General features: G+C 41.4%; 1 protein-coding gene across 3 annotated transcripts in view; it reads right to left on the bottom strand.

Annotated features, from left to right (window-relative positions):
- The window catches only part of Dnajc13 (DnaJ heat shock protein family (Hsp40) member C13), a 92,435-nt gene that overhangs the window by 27,926 nt on the left and 51,683 nt on the right, over positions 1-12,826 (bottom strand). For all 3 annotated transcript variants that reach the window (XR_011368531.1, XM_070005420.1, XM_070005419.1), the window contains exons 26-33: positions 11,568-11,669; positions 10,628-10,732; positions 9,520-9,722; positions 8,610-8,694; positions 6,616-6,770; positions 5,453-5,498; positions 2,297-2,451; positions 685-886 (exon numbers count right to left, since the gene is read on the bottom strand). Coding sequence is in view for 2 of the 3 variants with exons in the window: in XM_070005420.1 (XP_069861521.1) it covers positions 685-886; positions 2,297-2,451; positions 5,453-5,498; positions 6,616-6,770; positions 8,610-8,694; positions 9,520-9,722; positions 10,628-10,732; positions 11,568-11,669 (1,053 nt within the window). In the remaining variant the exon portion in view is untranslated. The remainder of the gene's footprint in view (positions 1-684; positions 887-2,296; positions 2,452-5,452; positions 5,499-6,615; positions 6,771-8,609; positions 8,695-9,519; positions 9,723-10,627; positions 10,733-11,567; positions 11,670-12,826) is intronic.

The raw sequence follows: 12,826 nt of genomic DNA, 5'->3' as shown, positions 1-12,826 counted from the left end.
AAATGAGATTACATTGGATGTGTGCCCAGGAAACATACTGATGTGGATTCTCAATCTTTACCAGTACCGCTGGAGACAATGGCTGTGACTACTGCTACCACCGTGTAGATGTGAGAAGCGAGGCTTGGGGAAATCAGACACTGTACTAAGCATTAAATAGCTCTAATGATCAAGTTGAAATTCTATCTCAGATTGCCTAACTTCAAAACCATGAGCTAGTCAATCAGCTATAAAGACAAGATGTCACCAAGCTACATAATTGTGTCTATAATTGTGCTATATGCAGGAATTTACCTTGTCTCTATCACAAAAGATCGAGACTACGATGTTTATAATGCTCCCTCAAAAAGTTATGTATCATTTTGAGATTTACCCAACTACATTAAAATTATAATGCTTAAAAAGTATATAATGCTTAAAAAGGAAGGAAGAATTGATTTTTTTCTTTTGGAGAAGGCATGACAGTTTGTTGACCAGGCTGGCCTCAAACTCAACATTCAGGTAATCCTTCCATGTGCCAGAAGCCTCCCAGGTTGCTGGAACTGTAGACATGCACTACTCTAAAATTTATTGAAGGGGTATTTAAGGAAGCTATTATCATTTTTATTGGTGAAAAGGGAAAAAATACCCAAAAGTGGCTAGAAAATGTTTTTGTGGTGTAAGAAGGTGCAAACTGAACCTTACCGGGTCTTTAATTGGCCAATCTGGAAACCGGATTGTATCACAGAGTTGCTTGAGGTAATAAATATTACAAAATAGTTCATTTTCTAGCTGCGGATAGTTGATAACTGGGATGGGACAATATTGATAGAGGGCTCTTGTGTTACTCTGAAGACGAGGTGTGAAGTCAGCAAGATGGGCAGCAATCTTCTCTATCATAAGGCGCCTACAAGTACAGAAACCTCCATTCAAGCATTCTGAATCTGAATCAGGCTGGTTTACTGCACTACCAGTTCACTTTCTCAATGAAACTTTACCCCTTCTATATTCTGAAGGTCTTATGTTACTTTAAAGAGAAGGGTAAGATAAGTAATCATGCAAGATTAATGACACAGATGATAGAATAACTCAATTATAGACTGAAAACAAGAGCTTAAAAGTTATGTATTCATTCCACTTTCAGGTCTAAAAAGAACCAGTGGAAACAAACTTATCTTTAATAATTTCTGTAAAGAAAATCTGAGAAAAAGGGGCCCATATTCTTCATTCTTCTATTAAAAAACAGCTGCTAAAAAGCTACCAGACGGCATCTGCATGCAGTAGGGTGCAACAAGGGAGCCCAGGCACCCTATTACTCTCCGAGGAAGCTCATTCCATGCTATTTACTTTGATTACTCTAGAACAACAGGTTCTAGCGTGTGCTACAGTGAGTAGAATTGGATTTAGTCAGACACAGAGAGACAGATACATCTTATACAGGGATTCAGCCAACCTAAGAAAAAAAAGATTAGCACTCAAAAAACCATGCTAGGTTATTCACACTGCTACGTGTTCTTGAAAAATGACACCCTTCAACAAGTCTAACGTCTTCATTCCAATTAGGCACTTTACATGCCCTTTATGGTTTTTTCTTTGCTTTTAGAGGAGGTGAATTTTCACAAAGGGAAACACTGGATCATACAATTTAAAACACAACAGATGGTAACATGGATTTGAGAGCAGTGGATCAAAGGAGCTGGGCAAGGCATGTCTGGGAATTAAAAATTGCTGTTTTTGAAATTTCTTTTGATTTTACTCATCTTTTTGACTACACTTAGTCAAAACTGTGCATCGTTAATCTAAATAAGGTGGGTTTACTGCATTACCAGTGCACTATCAAAATAAAAGTTTACCTCTTCTCTAACCTGATTCCCCCCCCCCCCCCCCCCAGTTCTTGGCTTTGAACCCAGGGGCACTGTATCTGAGCTTATTTTGCTCAAGGTTAGCACTCTACCACTTGAGCCACAGTGCCACTTCTGGCTTTTTCTGTGTATGTGATACTGAGGAATGGAAACAAGGGCTTCGTGCATGCTAGGCAAACACTCTACAACTAAGCCACCTTCCAACTCTCTAACCTGATTCTTAAGAAGCCCTAGTAGTACTAGGTCATGCTCTTATAAAAAGCTCTATAAAGAAACAGTAACTGTCAAATCAGGTAGGAACAGAAATAAGCTTAGGGGGCCTTATGAAAACTCATCAACAGAACAGCTTGTCACTTTAGATGATCAAATTGGTGAAAACATTTCTTTCATAGAAGTCGAAGCAGCGGTGAGCAGCACAATCTATGAGCATAAAATAGACTTAACTGGCTACTTACCTCATTTCACTGCTCCAGATTGCTTCTGGAGTGTCAAATTCTCCTAGAAAAATCTCAGAAAACCTTTCAGGCTCATAGTTTTCTAAGTAACAAACCATTGCTTCAGGTAGAATGTGTCCAAGAATACTTCTCTGAAAAATATCTTGTCCTTTTGTCTTTAAAATAAAAAAATATATAGTTAGAAACATGAACGATTACCTTTAAAAAAGATTTTTTTTTTTTGGCCAGCTGTGGGGCTTGAACTCTGGGCCTGGGCGCTGTCCCTCAGCTCTTCAGCTCAAGGCCAGCGCTCTACCACTTGAGCCACAGTGCCACTTTCTGGCTTTCTAGTGGTTTATTGGAGATAAGAGTGTCATGGCCTTTCCTGTCCGGGCTGGCTTTGAGCCTTGATCCTCAGATCTCACCCTCCTGAGTAGCTAGGATTATAGGTGTGAGCCACCAGTGCCCGGCTACAAAAAGATTTTTGGTATATTGTAGCAGTTACTAGAACTCGGGGTCTCATGCTTGCTACGCAGGCATTCTCTAAACACTTAAACCACTCTCCCAGTCTTTTCAGCTTGTATTTTTGAAAAGCATCTTGAGTTTCACCTAAGCTAGCCTCCATTTTATTTACTGGTTGATAAATATCAACACACACACACACACACACACACACACACACACACACACACACACACACACACACACACACACACACACACACACACACACACACACACACACACACACACACACACACACACACACACACACACACACACACACACGTAACATCTACATATATAGAGGAGGGGGGGGGGTTGATACTGGTCTCGTGAACTTTTTTTTTTGGCCTGGGGTAGCCCTAAACTGTGACTCTTTGGATTTTGGCCTCCTGAGTAGCTAGGATTACAAGTATAACATATCACGTTAGGCTTCAACTCCTTGACAAAATAAGTTACAATTAAAAAGAGTACAACTAGAGCAAACTGCTTTCATTTGTTAGGAACAGTAAATAGAAAATGTCTGGTACAAACTGCTAGAGGAGTGCCCAGGTGGAACTTGCCGTCTCCAGCCTCACAATGGTCTTCATCTTCTCAAGGGCTGGGTGCTCTCTCAGTGTTAATTTAGAGCAACCAGCCTTAGGCAATGTGTGATAGTTATGGCCAACCCAAGAAAGATTCCATTAAGACTTCATCAGCTTGGGCTGGGAAGGTGGCTCAGGAAAAAAGCCAGAAGTGGTGCTATGGCTCAAGTGATAGAGCACTAGCCTTGAGCTGAAGAACTGAGGGACAGCGCCCAAGCCCAGAGTTCAGGCCCTATGACCGGACCCCCGCCCCCCCCCCCCCCAAAAAAAAAAGATTTCATCAGCTATCTCCAATGACATCTTCAACTATAGTTCCTACCTATACCTGCTGTGCTCTCAAAAACAAGAGCATACAGAAGATCTTAAGGATTTCAAAAAGGCTGTCCTTATGAAATCTGAGTGGGATTTAGGCAGAGGCTTTCTGTGAGGAGTCCATGTTCTCTGGCTGGCCAAATGGAGTTAAGATTAATGGTCATCAGTTACCTTACTAAAATTTTAAACTCGTTCCTTTATCTGATGGAATTTTAGTGAATATAAAGGCCTTTCTGAGTTCTTAAACTTTTATTTTAGCAGTACTGGGGTTTGAACACTGGGCCTAATTCTTGCTAGACAGGTATTTTTCCTCTGAACCATGCCTTCAACATTTTGTTTCTTTGTAGGCAAATTTAACTTGTTTTACTCTTACTTGTCTGAGACAGGTCAAAGGAACAGGGAGAAAAAAGCCCTCAAATAACATTTTCTAATTGGATATAAATTAGAATTGATGACAGTTTTTAAACTTTTTGGTATTGAACATAACAAATTCTCCATCTGTTCAACTTTTGGGTGAAAATTGTTTTGTTCTGTTGTTTGGAATCCTATTGTTTGGTAACTACTTCATTCAAAATCCTGCCATAGTTTTGGTGTAACTATTCCAAAACACAAAATTTTGTTGTTGTTTTTGGGCCAGTCCTGGGGCTTGACCTCGGGGCCTGGGCACTGTCCCTGAGCTTTTTGCTTAAGGCTAGCCCTCTACCACTTGAGCCACAGCACCACTTCTGGCTTTTTCTGTATATGTGGTACTGGGTAATTGAACCCAGGGTTTCATGCATGCTAGGCAAGCACTCTACCGCTTAGCCACATTCCCAGCCCCCCAACACAAAATTATTTTTCAAAAGATTGAATGTGTATTACTGCATAGAAACAAAGGGAAAAAAATGACCCCAAATACCTACTAGTTTCAGGTTAAGCTTCCTGGGTAAGGGGTGTGTGTGTGTGTGTGTGTGTGTGTGTGTGTGTGTGTGTGTGTGTGTGTGTGTGTGTGTGTGTGTGTGTGTGTGTGTGTGTGTGTGTGTGTGTGTGTGTGTGTGTGTGTGTGTGTGTGTGTGTGTGTGTGTCTGTGTGTGTGTCTGTGTGTGTGTGTGTCTGTGTGTGTGTGTCTGTGTGTGTGTGTCTGTGTGTGTGTGTGTCTGTGTGTGTGTGTGTCTGTGTGTGTGTGTCTGTGTGTGTGTCTGTGTGTGTGTCTGTGTGTGTGTCTGTGTGTGTGTGTGTCTGTGTCTGTGTGTCTGTGTCTGTGTGTGTGTCTGTGTGTGTGTGTGTGTCTGTGTGTATGTGTCTGTGTGTGTGTGTCTGTCTGTGTGTCTTAGTAAAATGTCACAAACACTTGAGAACAAGTGAAAAATGAAGCAGCTTCAACACAGAAACCTAGCTCCTCTGTCTTGAGATCTGAACACAAAGAAGGCCCAAGTCTTACAAGTCTCAGTTAACTAGATGAGGCTGAGCTTTACAATAAAAGATTTACCAAAACAAAAACAAAAACCAACCCCACACTCTAAACGTTACTCAAAAAGAATAACTGACATTCACAGATCTATCAATAACTAATGTCTGAAATCTCAAAATAAGTCTAATGGGCAATACTTATTTTCATTAAATAAATTTGTGTAGATCTTCTATGTGCAATGTAAAACGAAGAATGTAAAAACTGAATAAAGCAATATTTGCCCCCAAGTACCTATAACCTGGAAACATGCATAGCTGAAAAAGATTTAAAGTGCTACTGATATGGCAGAATACTAATTCAAAACATTCGGAAGATTAATCTGGCTTACCTCCTCTGATTTGAAAGCCTGTTTGGTATGTGTATATTTCAAAAACCTAGAAAGAAAAATAAAATACTTGTTAGAAACAGGAGTTGATATGGTTTTAGCCATCCTGAGTTTCTAAGGACTACAAAGTCTTTTGTGGATTGAAAACAAAGTCAGAAAAGCAACTTATAAATCCACATGCCACATCACTGTACAGCAAGAATTTAATGTGATTGGATGATTTTAAAGTATGGACATATTAAGGCTATGTAACAATTTTTTTTTTTTTTTTTGCCAGTCATGGGGCCTGAGCTCTGGGCCTGGGTGCTGTCCCTCAGCTCTTCAGCTCAAGGCTAGCACTCTACCACTTGAGCCACAGTGCCACTTCTGGCTTTTTCTGCTTATGTGGTGCTGAGGAATTGAACCCAGGGCCTCTTGCATGCAAGGCAAGCACTCTACCACTGAGCCACCTTCCCAGCCCTATGTAACAATTTTTTTTTTTTTTTTTTTTTGGGTCCGGTCATGGGGCCTGAACTCTGGGCCTGGGCGCTGTCCCTCAGCTCTTCAGCTCAAGGCTAGCACTCTACCACTTGAGCCATAGTGCCACTTCCGGCTTTTTTCTTTTTGCTTATGTGGTGCTGAGGAATCGAACCCAGGGCCTCGAGCATGCAAGGCAAGCGCTCTACCACTGAGCCACCTTCCCAGCCCCACCTATGTAACAATTTTTAAGTGAAACTGCATGTACAATAAAAACACAGTAATACTATGTATTAAAATACTAAATGATGAAATTCAAACATTAGATGTGGCAAAGCAGTATGATTCTAACTTTTCAGACATGGAGTCAGGTTAACTTTTGTAATAAAAAAATTAGGCCTGTAATCTTAGCCACTCAGGAGGCCGAGATCTGGAGGGATCCAAGGTTGAGGCCAGGCTGGATATAAAAGACCATATGACTTCCTCTAACATAACCAGCAAAAAGCTAGGTTGTAGGCTCTTGCGGCAGAGCACCGGCTGAAGCAAGCCCGCCCAATGAGCGCAATGCCCTTCGCCCAAACTTTTAGTACGGCCAAATGAGTGAATGAAGAAACAAAAATCACAAAAATCCCATACAAATATATTCCAGATAAATATGCCCACTTATCACTCACGTCATCATTTTACACAGACCCTCCTTGAATTCTTACCGAGCAACGGGAAGCACATTGGAACCGGTGTACATCATGATGAAGAAGAACACTCCACTCAGGTACAGGCGAGGCAACTGTGGGTTATCTTGCATGATGTGGTGTAACAGGATGGCAACCTTCTCAACAAGGATGGGGTCAAAGGTCAGCAGCAGCTGAGAAAGTGAATAAAACATTTTGCTTCATGAGTTACTCCAAGGCTGCAAATTCTTACGTTAGCAAGCTGGCCTTCCAGACTAACAGATTTTTTTTTAAAAAAAAGATTCATTCTATAATATTTAATACAGAGAGTAATCTATCAACCGGAATTGATCAGAGCATGTTCAGCATTATAGCTCAAATATGCCTGAAGCTGGTTTTATCACAATGTTACGGGTAGAACTGCTTCTTCTCTGAAGAACTTCCTCAGTGGACTTTTCTGTTAATGGAAAAAGAAACAAAAAGACTAGCTCTACGCTGAACAAGTGGAATTCAGCTCAGGCAACATGAATAGTCTCCTGAAGATTCCAGGATGGAACAGAAAAATCAAAGAGATCAAGCAGATTAGAAGGGGTACTTCACAGATCTTAAGGTTAAGTTTTTTGGTTTGGGGGGTATTTTTTGGTGCCAGTCCTGAGGCTTGAACTCAACTCTGGGCCTTGCTGCAGTTCCTCAGCTTTTGTGTTCAAGGCTAGTGCTCTACCACTTAAGCCAGAGCCCCACTCCTGGCTTTTATTTTTGGTGCTTAGTTGGAGACGAGGGTCTCACAGACTTTCCTGCCCAGGCTGGTTTTGAATGATAACCCTCAGATCTCAGCCTCATGAATAGCTAGGATTACAGATGAGAGCCACTGGTGGCTTGGCTTTAAGGTAAAGTTTTGTACAGTTAACGTTAAGAAGATATAGTTGACGAATGAATGATTGATAGACAGGAGGTTAATGTATCTCTGAAATTTCTGGGATCTCACTTATTTGTGTTTGATGCTAATCTGAGTTTCAGGTAAATCCCCTCAGCATGACATAATGCAGAACAAAGAATGAAAAAGGAACGTTGCTCTACTACAGTATACCATTCCAACTCAGCGCTTTGCATTAGCTGCTGTCCTTGAATTCTGAGACCGGTCACAATCTGATGCCTAGGCTGTTCGGACTGCAGGACCTCCTTGCAGTTAAGATAGAATCCACGATGTCCGAGAGCTTGGCCGGCTAGTGTATGATCCAGCAGCCTGCACAGCCCTCTATAGTCAACACTTCCTAGAGAGTACAGCGGTGCGATTTAAGAACGCCCTTAAGAGTACCCTGGAATCTGTGCATCCAGGAACCTAAACATGGGAAGTCTCCAATCCTTCCACATTGGATGCCGATTACGAACTTAAAGAGTCAATCATGTAAATGCAATTCAGGGACTTATAAATATGGGACAGAATAAAATAAAGATAAGATCTCGTAGCTGGGCACTGGTGGCTCATGCCTGTCATCCTAGCTACTGAGGAGGGTGAGAACTGAGGATCTTGGTTCAAAGCCAGACCAGGCAGGAAAGTCTGTGAGACTCTTATCTCCACTAAACCACTAGAAAACCAGAAATGGGGGGCTGGGAAGGTGGCTCAGTGGTAGACCGCTTGCCTTGCATGCATGAGGCCCTGGGTTCGATTCCTCAGCACCACATAAGCAAAAAGAAAAAAAGCCGGAAGTGGCGCTGTGGCTCAAGTGGTAGAGTGCTAGCCTTGAGCTGAAGAGCTGAGGGACAGCGCCCAGGCCCAGAGTTCAGGTCCCACGACTGGACCCAAAAAAAACAAACAAACAAAAAACAAAAACAAAAACAAAAAACAGAAATGGCACTGTGGCTCAAGTGGTAGAGTGCTCACCTTGAGCTGAAGAACACAGGGACAGCACCCAAACCCAGAGTTCAAGGCTCACGACCAACGAAAATAAAATAAAGATCTCATTATCCCCATTACGGAAGAGATGATACTTCTCAAATACTGTCCCTAGCCTGCTGTCACTGAAGGAACCCACCTGAATAATATGGGGAAGGCAAGTGCTGTCTGACAGCAGTCTTTTCACTCTGGGTAAAGGCCGAATGATGGCGTTATCTTGATCCCTAGAAAACATTTTCTGAGGTCAGCATTCAACGTATTTACTAAAATCTGTATCTTCATCGCATATGACAAGACATTCTACTAGGCATGAAGTGGGTTACCTTACTTTTTTTTGTTAATGAAGACTAAGCTCTCATACAGCTGGGAACATGATTAGGAATTTCTGGCTTAAATCTACTTGGCTGCTTAAATTGACTTCATTTCCTTCCAAAAGATTTCCTTCAAAAACAGTGCCCTAGAAGAGCCAGAGACTCTTATTTATTATTTAATTGGTGAAACCTTGTGTTGTCCAACACACTGCCAGTGGGAAAGTCCCCCCAAAGGGCATATCATAAATTTAACCCTTAACTGAACTGTGCTCAGCACCTTCCAAATATAGCCTTCAATCTAATGCTACACTATTCATTCCTAAATGCTAACTGTACCATTCTGAGTCTAAGCAGATTTTTTTTTTAACACGACTGGAAACACAAACACCTCAGGTATGTGTGGTTTTAACTGTGTATGTGTGTGTCATTTCCTCAGCAATGTATATCACAAGGTATTTTCGATATGGGCTAGAACAAAATATTTTGTAAAGATGAAACAGTTCTAGGCATAGGGTATAAATTATAGCTATTGTAGCCCTCATCCTTTATTATTCAGGTGGCCGAGATATGAGCCTAGAATCGCCCTCTACTCCAGATCTACACCAGATTGGGAGTTGGCACTTACCAGTAACAAGACTAGAGCTGTCTATTTCCAAACACACTCACATGTAACTCACAGAAATATTACTGTCAACCGTAAAAAACGTGTCAACCGTAAAAACATCCACCACACATTACCTGCTTGGAAAATATCCACACATTGTGATCAACATGTTCAATATAAGGGTAGCGAGGTCGGTCTCGTTCAGCACGGCCTGTCCACTGGCTAACAGACACCACTTGAGCTGGGGTATTGCCTGAAGCGGTCTCCACCCGTCCATGCCTTGAGCCCAGCATCGAGTTTTTGCATTTAACATTCCTTTGGTCCATAATTCTTGCATCTTAATTGATGGAAGGTATTGTTATTGTTAACAATATACACACGGAAAAGTCTGCCCAAGTTTTCTACATCACAGTAAATAACATGTAAAAACGGGAATGTACTATCCTAGTGAGATACTGGGAAATAAAGATCAAATTCATTGACAAGAAACCAAGTCTCTGTTGATGGGCTTTTAGAAAGTTAAATATGGATCATAGTTCAAGAAAAAGAATCACTTATTTGGTCAGGTGCATGATATGACAAACATTGTTAAGAATAAAAACTGTAGGCAGAGTGGAACAGGAAAAACATTGTTAAGCAGGAACTGGTCTTCTGTAAAACAATTTTTGGCTAACTCCCAACAGCCCAAGAGATGGGAAGATAGAGGATAGGCTCAAATGCTTTGCAAATGATAACTTGCGTAAGCTCTAAAACTGCAAAGGCACAACTCAACATACTTTATGGTGAATATTAGAACTTACTTGTTTATATCATATAGAAAAAAAAAGCATTAGTTCGACAGTTAGTAAGACATCAATAGCTATTAATTACACAAAAAGTCACTGAGACCTTGATTGTTACCTCAATAACGGCTTATAAATAAGGCTTGAAGCCTGATCTTTTATACATATGTAGTTCTCTGGGAGCACAAGCCATGTAATTCTTTAGGTAGGGATGGAACTGGAGGGGCTTTGGAGTTGTTAAAAGCATTTGAATCATTTTTTAAGAGTATACATCTCTGTGAGTGCTAGGCAGGAGGGCATAAGAAATTTGGAGGCCTGTCTGACGTGTGTATATACCTGTTACCAAGGAGGCTGGGCAGGAAAGTTCAAAACCAGACTACCCAGTGAGACTGTGTCAGAAACCAAACAAACAAGAACAATCACAGAGAGAGAGAGAGTTTCTCCAGGACGAATGGCGTACCTCATGGAAGCCATACGGACCACTCCTTTCTTTGTCTGCATTGCCAAAATACCATTCCTTCTCACTTTCTCTTTTCATATCTGGAGCAGCTTCAATTACATTGCTCTGCGTTAAACAATAACAGCAACAACAAATGAGTTATTTTTCGAGGCAGAGATCAAAGGGGGTAAGTATCATAAAACAAGCTACACAGTACAAATTTGGGGGCTTATGACCCTTTAGGAATTCATCCAAAATTTTAAGTGAGCTACAGAAGTATCGCCAAGTGAGGAAGGGCAGAGACTTCTGGGCTCTAACCCAGCCCCACCGCTTCTGCGTGATCTCTGGCAGTGTACCTAGCAGCTCTGCTCCACAGCTTCCTCACTGTAACACGGGAAAATGATGGTTATCACCTCATTGGGAAGTGTATGCGTGGTGTGCATAGCAGACAATATCTGGCACACTGTGATGGTATTTAACAAGCATTAGGAATCCTGTTATTCCTAAGAACAGAAAAATTCTGATGTTATGCTTTCATATAGCATTCAAATGCTATTAAGTGCAACACATAACTAAAGAACAACAAACTAAGTAGAAACCCCTTTTATAAGTTGGCAGTAGAAAAGGCCTTCGAGTAACACTGGAGGCTCTGTCCTCTTGTCTCAGAAGGGCTCCAGATCCTTTAGGGGCAAACTGCTTGTCAATAGCAAAGCTCTAGTTATCTGACTGAGCAATTCAGTTTAAATCCTGAAGATCACACTGCATCAAGAGAGACCACATTAGAGATGCAGACTAAAGAGAGTGGAATAGTAAAACTGGATCGTTACTGTCCATTCTGGACCCTTCACCTTTTTGGCACTAGTGCTGTACTTTACTAAGAACACAAACTAAAACGATCTGCAAGGGCTCTACAATTGTGTGGGAAGCATGTTTTGCCAGCAGGATCAGCAGGCACACATACTTGCAGTGGAACCGTAGCTCGGCTCACGTGGAGATGGGCGAGGGTGAGCAGGTCCACGAGGATCCTGATTCCATTTGAATCCATGAGATCTTTTACATTTTTCTGGAAGAATAAAAAAAACATTTTTAACATCGTCTAAAGGCTGTTATCATCAACAGGTACTACTACCTAAAAGATACATTCTCAGAGGAAGGCCTTTGTAAGTTCTTTGGAAATGATTAGCACACAACTGGTAATATCAGTGCTTTCTGGATTTTGTTCCCAAGAAACATGAATTTGGGTTAAAAAGGGTTAAACTATTTATGAAGCCATTACAGTAAGACTTTCTACTTAAGTATGTTGAGAAAAAAAATATCCCCACAAAAATAAACAAATTAAAGACTGACATCATATAGTGTGGTTATACAATTATCTTGCCAAGGTGTTTTTTATTAATAGAGGTTATTATGTGATAAAAAATAAAATTTGTTACATTAGAATTTTTTTTTTGGTTGGTCATGGGGCTTGAACTCTGGGCCTGGGCGCTGTCCCTCAGCTCTTCAGCTCAAGGTTAGTTCTCTTTTAATAATCCAGTTTATGTAATCTAAAGTAAAAGCTATAATTGCTTAGAATTTAGGTAGAAATAATAACTTAAAATTTCTGAAATGGGCACTGGTGGCTCACACCTGTAATCCTAGCTACTCAAGAGGCTGAGAATCACAGTTCCAAAGCCAACCCAGGCAGGAAAGGCAGTGAAATTCTTTTTTTTGGGGGGGGGGTCCAGTCGTGGGGCCTGAACTCTGGGCCTGAGCACTGTCCCTCAGCTCTTCAGCTCAAGGCTAACGCTCTACCACTTGAGCCACAGTGCCACTTCCGGCTTTTTTCTTTTTGCTTATGTGGTGCTGAGGAATTGAACCCAGGGCCTCAGGCATGCAAGGCAAGCGCTCTACCACTGAGCCAACTTCCCAGCCCGGCAGTGAAATTCTTATCTCCAATTAACCACCAGAAAACTGGAAGTAGAGCTGTAGCTCAAAGTAGTAGAGAGCTAGTCATGAACAAAAGAGCTGAGGGACAGTGTCCAGGCCCTGAGTTCAAGCTCCATGACTTAAAAAAGCATTAAAAGAAAATCTGGCCAGGCACCAGTGTCTCACACCTGTACTTCTAGCTAGTTAGGATACTGAGATCTCAGGATCATGGTTCAAAGCCAGCTCAGGCAGGATCCTTAAGCCCTTGAAACTCTGATCTCCAACAAACTACTCAGAAAAAGCTGAAAGTAGCAC

The sequence above is a fragment of the Dipodomys merriami genome, unplaced genomic scaffold (genome assembly GCF_024711535.1).
Source record: "Dipodomys merriami isolate MVZ:Mamm:240054 unplaced genomic scaffold, mDipMer1.0.p SCAF_68, whole genome shotgun sequence".
Classification (NCBI taxonomy): domain Eukaryota; kingdom Metazoa; phylum Chordata; class Mammalia; order Rodentia; family Heteromyidae; genus Dipodomys; species Dipodomys merriami.
The sequence above is the reverse complement of the archived record's forward strand: the minus strand, read 5'-3'. Positions and strand labels throughout refer to the sequence as shown.